Source organism: Apus apus, chromosome 14, assembly GCF_020740795.1.
Source record: "Apus apus isolate bApuApu2 chromosome 14, bApuApu2.pri.cur, whole genome shotgun sequence".
Classification (NCBI taxonomy): Eukaryota; Metazoa; Chordata; class Aves; order Apodiformes; family Apodidae; genus Apus; species Apus apus.
Window position 1 is genome coordinate 1469651 of NC_067295.1, and position 16790 is coordinate 1486440.

The 16790-nt window shown below is 53.0% G+C and overlaps 2 protein-coding genes across 2 annotated transcripts; one reads left to right on the forward strand and one right to left on the reverse strand.

Annotated features, from left to right (window-relative positions):
* Nucleotides 1–1412: 1412 nt before the first annotated feature.
* On the forward strand, nt 1413–5555 carry NOXO1 (NADPH oxidase organizer 1). Its single transcript, XM_051631729.1, has 8 exons — nt 1413–1497; nt 1948–2028; nt 2140–2215; nt 2705–2885; nt 3187–3380; nt 3668–3781; nt 4041–4158; nt 4390–5555. The coding sequence occupies exons 1-8, from the start codon at nt 1432–1434 to the stop codon at nt 5039–5041; spliced, it is 1482 nt and encodes a 493-aa protein (XP_051487689.1). The 5' UTR covers nt 1413–1431; the 3' UTR covers nt 5042–5555.
* A 936-nt stretch (nt 5556–6491) lies between these two features.
* TBL3 (transducin beta like 3) lies at nt 6492–16485 on the reverse strand. Its single transcript, XM_051631728.1, has 22 exons — nt 16442–16485; nt 16305–16356; nt 16130–16222; nt 15856–15903; nt 15450–15591; nt 14851–14935; nt 14263–14430; nt 13909–13984; nt 13436–13532; nt 12854–13050; nt 12382–12523; nt 11856–11914; nt 11231–11334; nt 10447–10597; nt 10069–10299; nt 9280–9350; nt 8727–8883; nt 8272–8330; nt 7698–7801; nt 7399–7470; nt 6875–7033; nt 6492–6726 (listed from the first exon to the last, which is right to left on the reverse strand). The coding sequence occupies exons 1-22, from the start codon at nt 16474–16476 to the stop codon at nt 6614–6616; spliced, it is 2415 nt and encodes an 804-aa protein (XP_051487688.1). The 5' UTR covers nt 16477–16485; the 3' UTR covers nt 6492–6613.
* Nucleotides 16486–16790: the final 305 nt, after the last annotated feature.

Here is a 16790-nt window from a genome sequence, read left to right on the forward strand (position 1 = left end):
GGGCTGAGGTGATGGTAGGACTTGATGATCCTAAAGGGCTTTTCCGAACAGAATGATTCTGTGACTCTTTCCTCCAAGCAGCTCCTGTCTGGCTCTGTGAGCCAGGAAGTGCCCCAGAGAGGCCATCAAGGGGTTTTCCCACCAAAGCTGCATGTGGGACTGGAATGCTCTCTGTATAGCTTTCCCTTCCCAACAGACAACACATACCCAGCAGCAACAGATCAAACTGCAACAACAACACTTCCTTTGTCCCCAGAAGCTGCCATCCTGCTGTGCAGGAGCAGCCTCAAGTGCTCATGAAACTAACAGCAAGGCCCTAATCACTGGATTTTCTGGCCATCCAGAAAGAATCTTGTTTGGCTTCCTGCTCAGATTCCAATGGGGTTTTTTTGGGTAGATGAAAAACCATTGGCAGATCTTGCTGAGGGTTTCGAGACACCAGGTGTAACTAGAAAATGAAAGGGAGGGCAGGACTGAGCCTCTCAATTTGGGCTCCAATAATGATAATGATTCAATTTAGTCTTCTTCAAAGAGCGGGGGGAGGGAGAATGGAGAAGATGGTTTGATCACAGGATTCCCATCAGCCAAGTAATAACCTGAGGCTCTCCAGAGGCAGCAGGTCAGCGAGAGGACAGGCTTTGCAGGGCTGCAGTTACCCTGGGCAGCAGAGCTGGTCTGTGGGGTGAGCTGCACCTGGTGGGCACGGACAGTGGCTTGATGTGGGACACAGCACAGGGCACTTGGAGCCGAGTCTCCATCATGTATTTATACCTGAGAAGCTTTGGGACTTGTTCAGTTACACCCTGGGGGTGTGTTTGTTCATCCTTCGCTCCAGCCACGGTGGCATCAGCATCTCCCACCAGTTCTTGCGAGCAGGCAAACCTTGATGTAGCTGCCAGCAATCCCTCTGAAGGGAAGAGCCTCAGCAGAAGGGACAGAGAGGTCGGTAACAGGCTAAGCCTGCTCTGTGCTGCACAACCAGCCGTGTTCCTCACCGGTGTCGGGAGGGGTGTGAGCGCAGCCCGAGCTGCAGGCAGCGCCCGCGGGCACATCCCTGCCCTGTGGCCACAACCAGCCCTGGGAACGTGCTTCAGGTCGCGGTTGGCACTGCTGCCCCGGACCTCCCGACGGCAGGGCCAGGCTGCCTGCCCGGCACCATTCCAGCCAGGATGTGATGAGAGCTGAGGCTTCTGCCCCGCTGCTCCCGGACTCTGCCCCCGGCAACATTTGCATGTCAAAGGCAGCGGGGCAGGGACAGGGCAGCCGGTAGCTTGCCAAAGTATGGAATTTCTGCCCTAGTTACTGGGCGGAGGAGGAAGGACGGGACTGCCCCTGCCCCACCTCCCGCCCCGGCCTATTTAACCTCGGGAATCACACCTGGAGCCTCATCGCTCCTCGGCAGCCCTGGGAGGAGGAGACCGGCAGGGCAAGATGAGTGGCAGCAGGTGCCCGGTGGATGTGAAGGCTGTAGGCTTGATGCAAAGCAAAAAGCAGAAGGTACTTTCATCTTCTTTTAAATTATTTTTTTCTCCTTAACTATTTACAAACCGGGAAACCCGAGGGCTTTTTTGATTCACCCTCACAGGGGGTTGCTGCCTCATTTCCCCCCATCGCTGGGATTGGAGCCTTGGGATCTAAGACAGGGGTCTTGGACTTGTTTGTTAATGGTCTTAACATCGTAAGAAGATGGTTATCTTGGATTCTGCTGTCTTTCTGTTTGCATCATACATTTTTTCTGGTTCTAACAATGATTACATATTTATGGCTTTAAAATTCTGGCAATATTTCTGTAGGTCTCACATTTAATCTGATTTTTTAGTGTGACAGTCTTGCAGCCTGAAGCCAGGACTGAACCACAAGTGCTGGCAAATGCTGATTGCTTGAACACATCCAATACTGAACGTTGTAATTTAAAAAAAAATGCCCTTTCCCATTTTATTTTTCCAGAACTACATGATGTTTGTGTCTTGGTCAGATCAGAACAACATTCTCATCTACCGGACGTTTGAAGACTTTAAGAGATTCCATGTAAGTGAATATTTCCCTGAAAATAGGATTCCTGTCCTGAGGAGGGGGAAAGGAGCCCAGCTGTGTTGGGGCTCTGAGGCATCACTATTGTTTCCTCCTCCTCACTTTCAGAAAGAGCTGAAGAGAAAATTCCCCATCGAGAGTGGGTCCCTCAGGAGATCTGACCGGACAATACCCAGGTTCAAAGGTACAGAGCATGAATCTCTGATGGACCAACAACCACAACAGAGCTGTTGGGAACATCATAACTGATGACTTAGATATCAGTCTCTGAGTCTGACCCTTCTCTGGAGCAGATTCACAGCTCCTGGCACGGTGCTGCTGGGTTACACCAAGGGGCTTGAGCCTGTCACTGCCTAAAATTAACACAGATTTAATTTATTCTTATTTTTTTGTAATAGATAATTGCATTTGGTAAGTCTATATAACGCTTATTGGCCCAGAGCTCCTCAAAACATTTATGTGTGAACAAAGATAAATTTTGGACACTGAAGAATGGTATCAGGCACTATGTAGCATGCAGTGAGGCACAAGCAACTCCTGCCTCAGCCTCTCACAGTTTGGGCTTGTGCAGGGAAGGGGGTAGGAGAGGACACCCCCATGTTCAGGCTAGAGATGCTGCTTGCAGGGCACCCAGATCTGCTGCTGTCTTAACTTTGCTCTTGTTGCTTTAAAGATGTGAATGTGAAGCAGAGGATGAGTGGGAAGCTGAACAAGTACCTGGAGATACTGAAACTGCTGGAAACTTACTCCCAGGAGCTGCTGAAAACAGATGCTAAAATCTCCCAGGGTGAAGATGTGGTTCAGTTTTTCAAGGCACGGACCCAAGACCTAGACCCCTCCTTTCCTGAACACAGGTATGAAATCATAGCTGTACATTTTGTTTATTTGTGTCCTTGTGAAACAGGAATGTCACAGAGTACAGGTGGGAGAGAAACAACAGTGAAATATGTTACAGAGTACAGGTGGGAGAGGAACAACTGTCACCTACTGGGGCAGCAGAGCAGGGAGGTTTTATCGAGCACTTTAATGTGTGATCGTGTTTCTGATGCCTGAGCTTTTCTTAGCCTGCTGCACAGATGATTTCACCAAAATTAATACTAAACTCCACCTTCCATGTGGGTTTTCAATAAACTGATATCAATTTTCATGTTTCAGTGTTGTGATCATGCCATCAGAAATGGGAGGGGAGAAGAAAAGCCAGTCCCAGCAGCCACTCTCCTCCATTACCCACCCCCAGGCCTCCCAGAGCTACCGGTGCATTGAAACCTTCGAAACCAAAGACACAAAGAACAAGACTTTCAAAGTCACTAAGAAGGAAATTGTGGAAGTGTTAATCAAGGACATGACTGGTATGTGTGCCAGGGATTCTTCCGTTTCATGGACGGGTGGTGTAGATGGATTTGTAGCCTGGCAAATGTTGAGCTGGTAACATCACAGGAATGGGTGGGTGTTTGTATGTGGCTTAAGTGGATTTGCACAGGAGGAAAGAACAAAGGGTCAGCAGCAGCCAAGTCTGAGCTGCTCTGCAGAACCTCCCTGCTGCTTCCTGTGGCAGAGCAGTCCCCATCCAGGGATTATGGTCATCTCTCTACTTGCAGACTGTTAAAAACCCTTTTCATTTTGCTGTTTGCTGCAGGATGGTGGCTAGTGGAAAATGCAGACAAGCAGATTGCCTGGTTCCCAGCCTCATACCTGGAAGAGATTGACGCCCACAAGGACATCCAGAGTGTCCTGAGCTCAAATGAGGAGGGTAAGTCTGCTTCTGATCCACCACCTTCCTCCTTCAGAACATGAGTGCTACAAGAGCCCCCAACACTTCAACCATGCTTGGGGTCCCTGCTTGGCTCTGACTCTTCTATCAGCTCTCCCACTGGCTGTGGGTCTCTGAGTAGATCTGTCACTTGCAAGGACACTTGCCCTGCAGCTCTCACTTGCTGCTGAGCTGGTCAGTCACTGGGATGGGAGTTTTTTCTCCACAAGGCAAACCTGCCCCCCCTGTGTCTCTGCAGGCAGCCTGTACTTCGTGGGGCGGCCCTACGAGGCTCAGAAGGCAGATGAGCTCTCGCTGAACCCGGGCATGGTGGTGGAGGTGGTCAGGAGATCTGAGGATGGCTGGTGGCTGGTCCGGTAAGGAGGCTTTTCCAAAGCTCTTGTTCCCCAAGGGAGCTGCTGCAGGTGCTTCCTGCCAGCTCCTTCTCACATGGAGTGCCAAGGAGCTCCTGAGCTGCAGCCCTTGGCTTGGGATGGTTCTCCTGAGCTGAGTCCCCACCTGCTTCCCCTGGGTGCTCTGCTCCCTCCCCTTGGTCTGAGCTGGGAGAAGGGCTCTCCTCAGTGTGGCTTTTCATCCTCCCTCCTCAGGTACAATGGCCGTACAGGCTACATGCCCTCCATATGCCTCCAGCCCTACAAGAACCCTCACCACAAGCTCCAGACCATCATGACCTGTGGGCTCAACATCTCCACCCCAAACCTCTGCTCCCCCCTGGCAGCTCCCCAGCCCCGGGGTGAGGCTGTGGGGCAGGACAGGGTGCAGGCTTGCTTGCCCCTTCACCGGACAGAAGAGGACATGGGCTCTCTGAGGAGCAGATCAAGGTCTCTGCCCAGGGCCAGCTCCACCCCAGACCTGGAGTCAGACAGCTCGTCCCTCAGCGTGGGGAGCAGCAGCGAGCGGGACAGCCGGCTGAGCTGGAAGCCGGACTTGTCGAGGTCTCTGCCTGAAGTGGAGCAGCCCAGGAGCCCTCCCCTGGGCCATGCCTCAGCCACGCACAGCAGCAAGGCTCCATGTCTCAGCCACAAGGACAGGAATGACTCCGGCTTCGTGGAGTCATCAGCAGCTGATCTGAGTTGCTCCCTCACTGACCCAGACTTGGCTGCTTGTGTTCCCAAGGTGCCCGTGCGCCCCTCGGCCCATGAGATCCTCCAGAAGTGCAGCACTGTCACCAGGAGAGCAGTGCAGCAGTCCTCCCGGCCAGCCCTCCAGGCTCTGCTCCCTTCCCAGAGTGTGCACTAGTGTCCCCAGGGGGACAGGGACCCAGCCCTGGGCCAGCACCACAGCCCAGAGCCAGGTACCCCCCTTGAAGTCCCACAGGAGCCGTGGGCAGTGTCAGGGCTTGGGACCATTGCAAGGACACAGTCAGATCCTGATGCAACATGCATGCAAACATCACCTCCCTGGGCAATGCCAGGAGGGGCTTTACTGGAGGTCATGGGAGAGGATTTAGTGCTTTAATTTATCAGGGGAGTCATGGCAGCTGTGGATCCAGCAGCTCCTGTGAAAGTTAGAGGTCACCTGGGATTCAGTCCATTCTCCCTCAGGCAGGTACTCATCCTGCTGTGCAGCATGTGGAAATGTCACAATCCTTCTTCTGTTATTTCCCACCCCGGGGCTGGCAGAGCTACAGCCACCCTGGAGAACAGGAGTGACACCCAGACAGAGCAAGTGACTTGGGCGTCACCCAAGAAACCCAGAGCTACAGTTACTGCTAGGGGATAGGGTTGTAAATATCACTTATCCAACCCCCCCCTATTTTATATATATATATAATTTTTTTTAACTCTTTGACTTCTAGTGTGTGTTTGGGGGTTTTTAGGTTGCTTTGTGGTGGTTTTTTTTTTTTAAAGGTTAGATCACCTTGGGTAGTGAAGAACTGGCCATCAAATACATGAGTTGGCTGGACCTGCTGAATGGCTGTGGGAACAAAAACAGCTGTGGGCTCAGAACTTCCCTCCATGAGGTCTGTGCAGGCAGAGAAACAAGCCTGGTTGTGGTGCTGTGTGTTTCCCTGCTGAGTAAGGGCCAGAACTCATCTTTATGAACAACAACATTCCCCTTTCAGTGGGCTCTGATAGTTACTGAAACAGCAACTCTCACCCTGAACTCATTTGCTACAACTGAGTTAGGAAAATAGTGACAGGAAAACTTAGGACCTCAGTGTAGATAAATTGCTGCCTTTCCTTTTAGTTACTCTCCCAGGTATCTTAACTTTTTTTTTGAAGCCAGCAATTTAACCAGCTTCTCAGGTGTTTATGTTGTTTGGAATTTTATACATTTTTTTGTCTGTGAAATAAAATACATGTAAATATGTGTGCAGACTGCTTGGTTTTACAGGCTTTAAAAATCTGTTACCTGGGGAATTAAAAGTGTGCTTATGTCACTCCCAGGTGCTGAGATGTGGGGTGAGCAGAGGTGAGAGACCCAAGCAAAGAGAATACTCAATATCCACAGTGCCCAGCTGGGCTTTGGGATGTGATATGACATTGCTGGTGGTGTCTCCCAGCTCTGTAAAAAAAAAAAAAAAAATCCCCAGTAAAGACCAGGTTCTACCTCTTTTCCACACTAAATGCTGTTAAAGTATCTGGGCCTGAAAAGGCAGGGGGTGAAAATAGAAAGGGAAACCACAGCTGGGCCAAAGAAACGGCCCCTTCCGCTCCCTCAGCCCCAAGGAGACCAAAGGCTGGACTTGTTTTACAAATTCAAGCTGTAAAAATTTATTACAAAATACAAGAACAGTCCAGTTGCCAAACCTGGTGGGGAAGCAGTTGGGACTCCCCCCTGCAGGCAGAGCAAGGGGTGGGAGGAGGGTCAGGAGGGCACGTCCCCCGGGGGGGCCGGGTCGTTCAGCCGCATGTGCTGCCACATGAACTCGATGAACATGGAGGCCTGGAGCAGCCGGCCCAGCCGCTGGAAGTGCCGCTCTGCAGAGACAGAAAGGAATGGCTGCCGTGGCAGGAGAGCTCACCAGAACGGGGCAAACACCCCCCTTCTCTTCAGACCCAGGCAACAGGGGATACGGCAACGCGGGAGGAGCCCTGGGCTCGCGCCCGCCCGCCCCGCGGGACCCACCGGTGTAGGGCAGCAGGGACTCCACGGCGGATTTAATGCCCGCGTACTGCAGGAGGCTGTCTGGTGCTTCGTGCTTCAGGAGGGTTTCCAGCACAGCCTGGGCCTCGTGGCAGTTCCGGGAGTTGGTATTCCATGTCACCAGGAATGCTAACACGGCCTCTGGGGAGGAAGGAGGTTTGTGCAGCCCGGCTGTCCCCGGGCACGCAGGACACGGGGCAGCTCAGCTCTGCACGCTGGGACTGAGGAGCCAGAGGGGCAGAACCAGCCTGCACTGGAGTGTTTCTGGAGCTGTCACAGGGACATCCTGCACACGGCGGTGGCAGAGCCACTCACATGAGCTCAGAGCAGCTGGTGGCACCATGAGCAGCACCATAACACAGACCCTGGGCAGCAGTCCAGCTTGAGGGTGCTGGAACTCTCAGTGGTGAACACTGAATCTAGGGAGATTCCTCTCCATTTGTTTCACTTAAGGAAACATCCCCTCATCTGAAAGGTTTTAGCACTTAAACCACGTTGCAACATACCTTTCTGATCCTTCCGGAGCCGAACAATGTTCTCTTCCAAGTGCTTTCTCCCATCAGTTTCCTTGAGGATGGCTGTGGGAAAGAGAAATGAAGAGTCCATGCAGGAGTGCAGCCCCTGCACCCACGGGCTGAGAGCAGGGAAACCCTTCGTTATCAGGGTGATTTCACTTGGGAAAACATGAGTCGCAGGACCAAGGGAACACTGAGGCTTTTGGACAATTAGACATTTTAGTCCATGTCTACCTGGAAGGGATGTTCAGGAAAGTAAAGGGCAGAAAAACACCTTCAGGTGGACTCACCTTTGATCACCATCAACACCGTGTGCGGACGATCCAGAGAGATTGCCAGCCCTAGAGCTTTGAGGTATCTTTTCTCATGAAGCAGGTTAGAAAGCTCTTGTTCTCTGGAAAAAAAAAAAATAAAATCAGAGGCAAGAGAGCAAGACAAATGTTTGGTTGGTGGAACAAAACGCTACACAGAAAGCAGCAGATTTGGCAACAACAGTGTGTGGAGGTTTAACGCCAAGCAGTTAATGCTGGTTGCCAATCAATGCCTCAGTGCCCTCGTGCTGCAGATAATAACCCTGGCACGTTCCAGGGCTCCCTGAACTGCTCAGCAGGAAGAAGTGAAAGCAGTTTACGGATTCTGACTTTGCTTATCTTAGCAGTGCATTAACATGGAACTAATCGACTGTCAAGCTGACAGTGTTATCACAAGGGAACTAAAGATAAACTACAAGGCAGCAGAGACTTTTGTGCCCTGGCAGCCTCTAAATAGCTACGTGATGGGGTATTTGGATGCCATGGAGCTGGGTGGCTCTGGGTGTGGGCAGAGTTTGCCTTTGCAGCACATTCTTGCACCGGATCAACTCACTTCAGAATCTGCTCCTCCTCTTTAGCTTGCGCCTCTTTCTCTTCAATTTCAGTGACATCCTATAGAAAAACAGAACACAACTTTGCCAAATCTTCCTTCAATACAGATCCATTTTTATTTAGCCATCAGGTAATTATGAGACCAGCTTCTGCAGCAAGAAGTCTAAGTCAAATAATTGAAGTATTAAATCCAGCAACTTGCACATTCTGTCCCAACCCCCTTCAAACACCAGGGCTGTGCCGGCTGCCACGGCCCAGCTGCTGCTCCATCTGCTGGAGAAATACAGTATGGCAAAAAAAAAACAACAACCCCACACCCCAAAGATAAACCTTCCCGACCCAATTTTAAAGTGCAGGAAATGAGGAGAGCACATGTCATGCTGGAACAGGGAAGAACAAGCCTGAGCTCATTACCAGCCCAGAGCGGCAGCCCCAAGAGGTACAGCCCCACTGTACCTTCCACAGCGTGATGCAGGAGTCACTGGATGCTGACACCACCATATCATCTTGCTTGTTAGAGTGAAGACCCCAGATTTTATCTTCATGACCATCTAAGGTTTTCACACACTCATTGGTTTTAATTGTCCAGAGTTTTAAGAGTCCGTCAGAACCACTTGTGGAAGAGTTGGGAACACAACAAAAACAATCACTGGATGGATCCCTTCTTGCTTGGCCCCACCTCAAATACCAGATACACTTGTCCCATTCTAATGCCTCTTACACAGGAGCAGAATTAACCAAAAATCTCCAGGGGAGCACCCTCAGGGCACCCTCTGCCTGTCGTGTATGTCACCACCCCAGCAATGTCACAGCAGCCATCGAGAATCCAGTGTCACTGGAAAGGAAGTTAACCCCAGCAGAAACCTGGGCATAAACATGGCACCTTCCTATCAGCCTTGCCCAAAATAAATCCACTGCACAACTCTTCCCTCTTGCTGCTCGTATCAGCTAATTTTTCTCTTCTGGTTAGTTCTGGCACCCTCCTCTAGGCCCCTGGTGTGGCTCTTACCTGCTGAGCAGCTGTGTTCCTCGGCTTACGAAAATGATCTTCAGTACAGAGGCATCGTGACCTTCAAAGGTCTGGAAAACAGAAAGGAAGCTCTGAAGTATTGCCAGGCCTTTCCACAAAGGATAATATATACTCCCAGAGACCAAAAAGGCAAGTTCCAAAAAGCAGCCTCTATCCTTGGGACTTTCTCCTAGCAGAGGCTGAAAGGGCAGCAGATGACTTCTCCCTGTACCATTTTTCCCACAACCTGCATTTGCCTGAAGGTGTTGCCCAAAGTCACGTTGCAGAGGGTCTGAAGGACCAGCCCAGTGCCCAGGCTGCTGCCTCAAAGGTTGATTCCCCTGCCAGCCAGTGTACCAACACTGCTGGGCAGAGCGTGGCACAGGGACAGCAGCTGCCTCCTTGTGGTCTTAGTGAGACACAACTGGGCTGCACTGACAGTTCTGTGAGGAGCCTGAAATGTAAACCTGAGTGTTTTTCCTTCATGGCCACGGCTGTACCAGGCAGCACCAGCTCTCCTTCAACAGTCTGAAGGTGCTTTGCTCCCCTGATCTACCCCATTTCTCACTGGTTAGCTACGAAAGGATGATCACTTGAGCACTGGGCTGGTGCTCTTGCCTTGGAGCTGACAGATCCAAGATGCTGGAGAAGAAAGCTAGACCCAGACAGCTCTTCATCCAGTGCAGCCACGTTGCTGCATTTCAGCTGCAGTAACCAGCACATTTTGAAACAGCCTCATCTAATCCCCCTAACACACAAGGGCTGCCCAGAGCAAGGAGCTCTCATCACCTTCAGACAGCTGAAGTCCCGGAGACCCCAAAGCTTCAGGGTCCCATCTGCTGAAGAGGTGGCCAAGATCTGATCCACTGGGGAGAACTGCACACACCAGATCCCACGTTTATGCCCCGTGAAGACACCCAGCAAGGAGCAATCAGCAGAGGACCAGAGCTTGGCCAGCCGGTCCTGCGAGCCCGTGGCGAGGAGCTTGTCATTCGGAGAGACCGCCACGCTGTTGATGTCCTGGAGGAGCCAGGAGCAGAGAGAGCAGAGCAGGTGGGTTAAGTCTTTGCTCATGATGTTTGACAGGTAATAAATGCAGGTTACAACACAGGAGGGAAAGACTGAGGTTTCTAAGATTGATGTTTCTAAGGTCAAGTGGAGCTTTACCTTGTTGTGAGCCCTCTCGGTCACTTTTGCATGAAGGGTTTCTGGACTGGAGAGCAAGGCTGCTTTGGCTTTGGAAGTGAGGGATTCTGGGATATTCCAGATCTTGATTGTGCAGTCCTGGCTGCTGGTTACTACAAAGCTTTCTTTCATTCTGAAAGGAATAACAATGTCAAGTGTAAGGAAGCAAAAGAGCAGCCACAAAGAGGCCTCACCCTCCTGGGATTTACACACATTCAGTCACTGTGTGATACAAAACCAAGTGCTTTTATGTTTTTTCAAGCTGTCTTTCATTTTACTTAGGTCCCTGGGATGGCCTCCAGTGACTCAGACACCAGCCAAGAGCACTACTGACTCTCCTCATTTACAGATAAAGCTTTAGTGCTGTTCTTGACCAGGCAAGTTGGGCTTCGAGGCTGCTGGGCAGTGTGAGGATAGAAGAGCTGATGAACAGACATGGTGTTCAGGAAGCACCTTCCCAGACACATTCCCTTCACTCCCCAATCCTCCTTTCCAGATGATTCAAGGTTTATCTGGCAACTTATCCAGCTGCTGCTCTTTAAGGCAAACAGGAGTTAGACTGACAAATACAAACTGCACAACTTATGGGCACAGATGTGCATCCAAACAACCCCATCCTTCCCTCAACCTCTGAGCACCAGAACAAGCTGGGACCAAGAATGAGAGCCAGGATGGCTCCAAGGCAGGCATCCACCCAAACATGCACCCTGAGGGTCAGCAAAGCAGCCAGACTCATGCTTGTGAAGGGAAACTCTGGTTTCATTACCTGGAGCAGGAGACGGCGCCCACCCCGTGGGCGTGTCCCAGGCCCCGGGCAACGCAGCTCACCCGCCCGTCCTTCTGCATCCGCCAGACACGGAGGCTTTTGTCCTGCAAGGGGAGAGGACAGAAACTGCTGTGCTTTCCTGACCAGTCATCAGCTCCCCACCAGTTGCCTGCATCCCTGAGCCTGACTATTCCATGCTTTTGAGGGCTGAAGCTTTGCCTGGAGCGGGTGGGTGGGCACAGCCAGGCAGGGTGCTCTGCGGTGGGACTCCAGCCTGGGGGGTCATTCCTGGGTGTACCAGGGCAGTTGGCACCTCTTCTTCCAACATGTTTTTTTTTTGCTCCCAGCTCCCCATTAGTCTGACACTAATGACATCTCTGAGCTCTTCTGCAAGACTGAGATGCTTGAAGAATGAGGCATCTCCTTTCAGGCTAATAACACATCATTGATAACACCTCCCCAGGGATAACGTACAAAAAGGACTGTGGGAGAACATTGTATTTGGGGGATGTAGGAGACAGGAATTGTGTCTGAACAAAATCCCTTTCTGGATCACCAAAAAAAAATTCCCAGCTCTGCCCATAGATAAAGGAAGAGTTTCATTCCATGAGGAAAATGAACACACCTTCGCACAGCTGACGAACATCAGGCCTTTTCTGAAGACATCCAAAGCAAGAATTGTTTCTAAACAGAAGAAGAAAAAACAGCTGGATGCAAAGTAAGACTGAAATGAGACATCAGGAATGTGTGAATGAATGAGTGCACTGTTCACTGCCTGGGGACAGGTTTGGGACCCTTGGGAATGTATCACACTCCCAGCAGTGACAGGCCTGGGTGTGAGTCTGTCACCTGCAGCCACTGAGCTGCAGTCAGACCTGGCACCCACCACCCATGTCCTTAGTTCCAATTTAAACTGACCTCACTGCTAGTGAGAGGGACTGAACTGACAGAGCTGGAAGAAGAAAACTAGTACTTGTAAAGGCAGGACAGCATAATCCATCCTTTCTCCACACAGCTCCAAAAACCTGTTGTGATGCTGTTCCAGAGAGAAATCAAGGACACCAGTGTCCATGGAAGAGTTGTGAGGGAAGGTGGATGAAGAAATATCTGCACATCTCCCACCCACTGAGGTCAGAGTTGATCTCACACACCTGTGTGGCCGTAGAGGATCTGGCAGTGGGATGTTGCCAGCTCAAACACTTTCAGCTGGGGGCTGTTGGTAGCCACGACGATGTGAGAATCACCAGGCCCGAGGAACTTCACATCCAGAACCTCATCGTTGTAACCTGCAAGCTGAGGGGGGCAGAAGAGAAACAGCTCAATGGGGAGAACAGCACCATGCTCAGCAGACTGTGTTACTGTTACTTTTTGTGTAAAACTGCGTGTGAAAATTGTATCAGACAGAAGCTGGAGCAGGGGAGGGATTTCCCTTTACTTTCCCTACATTTGTGTCTGTGCAATATTCCCCCAAACAACCCACCCCTGAAACTGGCCTTCTGGCTTGTCCCAAGGAACAGGAAAAAACAGGCAGGAGAGGAGAGCACCCCTGGGCAAAAGCTCCCACCAGGAACAGAGCTGGTCCTCAAGCCAGGATGCAGGAAGAGGGAGGCTGAGGGTTGTCACCTGCTTCCTGAGCTGCAGGGTCTGAGCGTCGTACAGGAGGATGTTGTGCTCGGCGGTCACGGTGAGGAGCTGGTTCCTGGCAGGCAGGAGCAGGCACTGGGTCAGGCTGTGCTCACTGGGCTCCTCCTGCAGCTCAAAGGGCACGGGCTGGCTGTACACACAGGCAGCTGTGGCAACTTCCCAGACTTTCAGGATGCCTAAGGAAAAATGATGATAGAAATGATCTGCCAGAGCCAGTTTCAAGCAGTGATTGTGCAAAGAATATAAACCAAACCCTGGCCCTGCCTGCTGGGAAGAGCTACACAGCTCCAAGGCAGGACTGGGAGGGGATCCAGCTACAGTTTTAACTCTTCAGTCCAAATCAAACTTTATTGCAGTTTGAAAACATACACAGTTAAAGCTCCAGGGCACAATCTATCCTGCTCAGCCACTGCTGTGGGAGGAGCACAGAAGGCTCTGCTCTTGCTCTCCAGCCCAAGGCTCCTGCCACACAAGGAACTCACATCCCAGAACAGCAGCAGTGCAGCATCAGGAGTCCTTCCCTGGCTTCTAAGCCTGGCAGCGACCCGCCAGGACACTCACCTTTGCTGCCAGCTGTGACAAAGTGCAACCCCTCCTTCTTCACACCCAGCTGGGAGAAATCTCCCTTTCGAGGCAGCAGGACGGCAGCTTCCACGCTCTGCAAGAGAGTTGGTCCAACAGCAGCTGAGCAGGAGGGACCCGAGTCCCATTTCAGCACCCAGAGCTGTGCCCCAGCCCGCTGGGGACAGGCAGGCAAAGACCAGGAGAGAACCAAGTTCTTCCATCACTGTCCTCCCTTCCTCCAGCAGCACTGGGGATGTGTCTCCTCAGACTGCCCAGCACGACCCCACCACGCCAGGAGATAAAGAAAATAAACAGCTTTAGACACAGAGATTTGGGGCCTTTGGGAAGGAAGTGCAGGGGGGCAAAACTGATTTCACAACATACAGGAATGTGAAGAGGGAGAGGGACCATAGAACTGTGACTGAGGATATAGAAAGGATCTCAGAGGAACAAAGCAAAAGCCACTTCACCTCGTAGACAGGGACGGTGCGTTTACTTTCTCTGGTCTTCAGGTCCCACACCAGGCAGATTTTATCACGGCCAGAACTGCAAGCGAAAGGAGCTGTTTCAGTGCTAAACCCATAAACTCAGGCCTTGTGGGAAGAGGCCCTTGTGCAGGAAGGCACCAGCCTTCCCAGTGACAGCAGCTACACCGCCAGACACCCAGGGACCCGAACCCTCAGGCACTTGCTTGTCAGGTCAAGCAGAGGCTGGACACTTGCAGCTGCCCATCCCTTCCCAGAGGAACCTTCCCAGCTCCCACAGAACGCCCAGGCTCTGGCAGGTGAAGGGGAGAGCAGGGTGCAGCCCCTGCAGGGCTGTACCTCAGGAGGGTGTTGCCATCAGCAAAGGCCAGGGAGGTGACGGCGCTGAAGTGCCCGTCCAGGGCGGCCAGGCAGCGGCTGCAGCCCAGGTCCCAGATGCGGATCTTGTAATCCATGGAGGAGGAGAAGAGCCGTGGATGGGAGACATCAGGGTGGAACTCAACCAGGCTAGAGGGAAGGAGATGCACTTGAACAGGAGAGGAGCAACCCGGCTGGTGTGAGCCCGGTCTTGAAAGGAACACACGCTCCACGCAGGGCTGGGTAAAGCGGTCGGTGTGGGTTTGTACCAGGACTTTCTTGGCAGGACTTCATCCCTCTGCCACCCTCCAGGAGCACTTACAACTGACCCTTGCCAGTCTTGACACCTCCTTGAGGCACAAATATTCCATTTGGTTCCCAAGAAATTTCTTGATCAAACCCTTTCCTAGGGTCACTCACAGCTCCTTCACTGCACACCTGAAACGTCAGGGAGCAGAAGAGCCCAGACCCTGCCTGGAACTTGCTCTTGCATTCCATCAACTCCAGACTTTTCCCAGTGTCCAAGTACCACATTAATACCAGCAATGGACAAATACAGCTCATCCTTACTGTACAACTCCCGAGGATCCTTTCAGGTTGTGTGTGCAGTACTGCTTGATCATATCCCAGATCTTGATGGTGCTGTCACAGCCACCTTGGGAAGAGGGGATATAAAATTATCAGGGGAGGGGCAGGGGGGGGTTCACCTCATCAGAAACTGTAACAATTCACAGGTTGCAGAGGCAGCAGGAAGAAAAATGGGTTTGGTAACCACCACACACGGCAGGAGAAGCTCATGGAGCACCTCACCCTTTCAGAGAGCAGGGCAAAACCTGAATTCTTGCAATCACACCCAGAAGACAGTGAAGTTCCAGCTCACACCCACCCTCCTCCATCTCCAGGAGTCCCAGCTCTACGCTAGGACAATGATGCCACACTACCTTATAGACATTTGACATTTATCAGCATTTTACTAAGTATATTTTAGATAGAGCAGTGAAAGGATCCCCTGTTGTCTGTTGAAACATCACTCCTAAGAAAAACCTCTTCTGCTGTCTGAGGTCAGGAGGTCACTCCCACAGCCTATATCCAGCTGAGATGAACGATCCAGAATCAGAGGAGCCATTTCCTCATCATTCCCACCCCGTGGCAGTGCCACAGGGCCGTACCTGTGGCCAGCAACGTCGAGGTGGAGTCAAAGGCCATGCTGGCAACCGGTGCCACGTGGATGGCTCTCCAGGTGCGGAGGCACCTGCCCTCTCTCCAGTCCCACTGCTTCAGCAGCAGCGCCCGGCTGCCCGTCACCAGCACCTGCCCACAGCCCGGGGAGGAAGCCACAGGTCACAGCTCGGCCAGCTGGCTCCTCCAGTGCCCATACACGGAGCACAGAAACGCCAGCTGCTGTGGCATTCTTGAAGCTCTGGCAGCCTCTCAGAACCCAGAAGGGGCTGGAAGCCCCTGAGCAGACCCCATGGATCTCTCTGGAAGTGCTGGGAGCTTCCTGGGGGAGCAGCCCCCAGTGCTCCCTGCTCCAGGAGCCCTGGCAGAGCAGCACAGAGACCCCCAAACACACACCTCATCATCGGGGCTCAGGACAAACGAGGTGATGTCCTCTTCCTCATCCTATAAAAGTGAAAGGAAAAAGAGCCCAGTCACACCGGGTGTGGGGGGATGAGCTCTCCCAGCTCCCTTCTCCGCAGGCTCCCACGGACACCGAGCACTGGCAGCAGCTCCCGGCCGAGCTCCGGCCCAACACGAGTCACGGGTCTCAGCCCCTCGGGCCGTTCTCGCCCCGGGGAGCCCCCCCCGCCCGGCGGGAGGCCCGCAGCGGCTGCCCCCGGGGCCCGACCTGCTGGAGGCTGCGCAGAGCTCCCGTCTCCACATCGATGACGTTCAGCTTGGCCCCGCAGGGGCAGAACATCACCTTCCCGTCCCGGTTGATCTGGAGGAAAGCGAAGGGAAACAGGAAGGTCAGGGAGGCAGCAGACGGGGCGTCCCGAGCCCCGCGCCGGCGGCCGCGGTACCTGGACGCGCCCTCCCTTGTAGAACGGCTCGATCCTCTTGGACACGGCGTAGCTGGAAGGGAAAGAGACACGGGCGGTTGGCGCAGCCGGCAGCCCCCGGCAGCCCCGGCCCGGCGCCCGGCCCCGCCGCTCCGCACTTGCTCTTGAAGCGCACCGGGGCCGCCGCCTCCATCGCTGCCTCCGCGTGGCGGCCGCTTCCGGCGCTCCCGGTTGCTACGGGAGACCGGGGCCGCTTCCGGCGCGGGGCAGTGACGCGGCGGGGCTGGGGCCGCGGGACCCCCGGGCACGGACGGGAGGGGCCGGGGCAGCCCCCGGGGGGCGACCGCCCGGCCCAGACACCGGGAAACGGGAATTGCATTTATTTAGGCAGTAAAAACAAGGAGACTGGCTAAACGTTCTTTCAATTCGTTCACTTTTATTGCATCGGAAGGTTCGTCCCTCGATCCGCTTCACGGCGCTGCAGCCGCAGATCCCGGGCACCGCCGC

What these genes read in the sequence shown, in the direction of transcription:
- TBL3 (XM_051631728.1), bottom strand. Translation starts at nt 16,476, where the DNA reads ATGGAGGCGGCGGCCCCGGTGCGCTTCAAGAGCAA. An exon ending in TCCTGAGCCCCGATGATGAG is followed by an intron (nt 15,592 to 15,855) that starts GTGTGTGTTTGG and finishes GGCTGTGGGCAG; the next exon opens with GTGCTGGTGACGGGCAGCCG. An exon ending in GCACCGTCCCTGTCTACGAG is followed by an intron (nt 13,533 to 13,908) that starts GTGAAGTGGCTT and finishes ACTCTCTTGCAG; the next exon opens with AGCGTGGAAGCTGCCGTCCT.
- NOXO1 (XM_051631729.1), top strand. Translation starts at nt 1,432, where the DNA reads ATGAGTGGCAGCAGGTGCCCGGTGGATGTGAAGGCTGTAGGCTTGATG. An exon ending in CCTGAGCTCAAATGAGGAGG is followed by an intron (nt 3,782 to 4,040) that starts GTAAGTCTGCTT and finishes GTGTCTCTGCAG; the next exon opens with GCAGCCTGTACTTCGTGGGG. An exon ending in GATGGCTGGTGGCTGGTCCG is followed by an intron (nt 4,159 to 4,389) that starts GTAAGGAGGCTT and finishes CTCCCTCCTCAG; the next exon opens with GTACAATGGCCGTACAGGCT.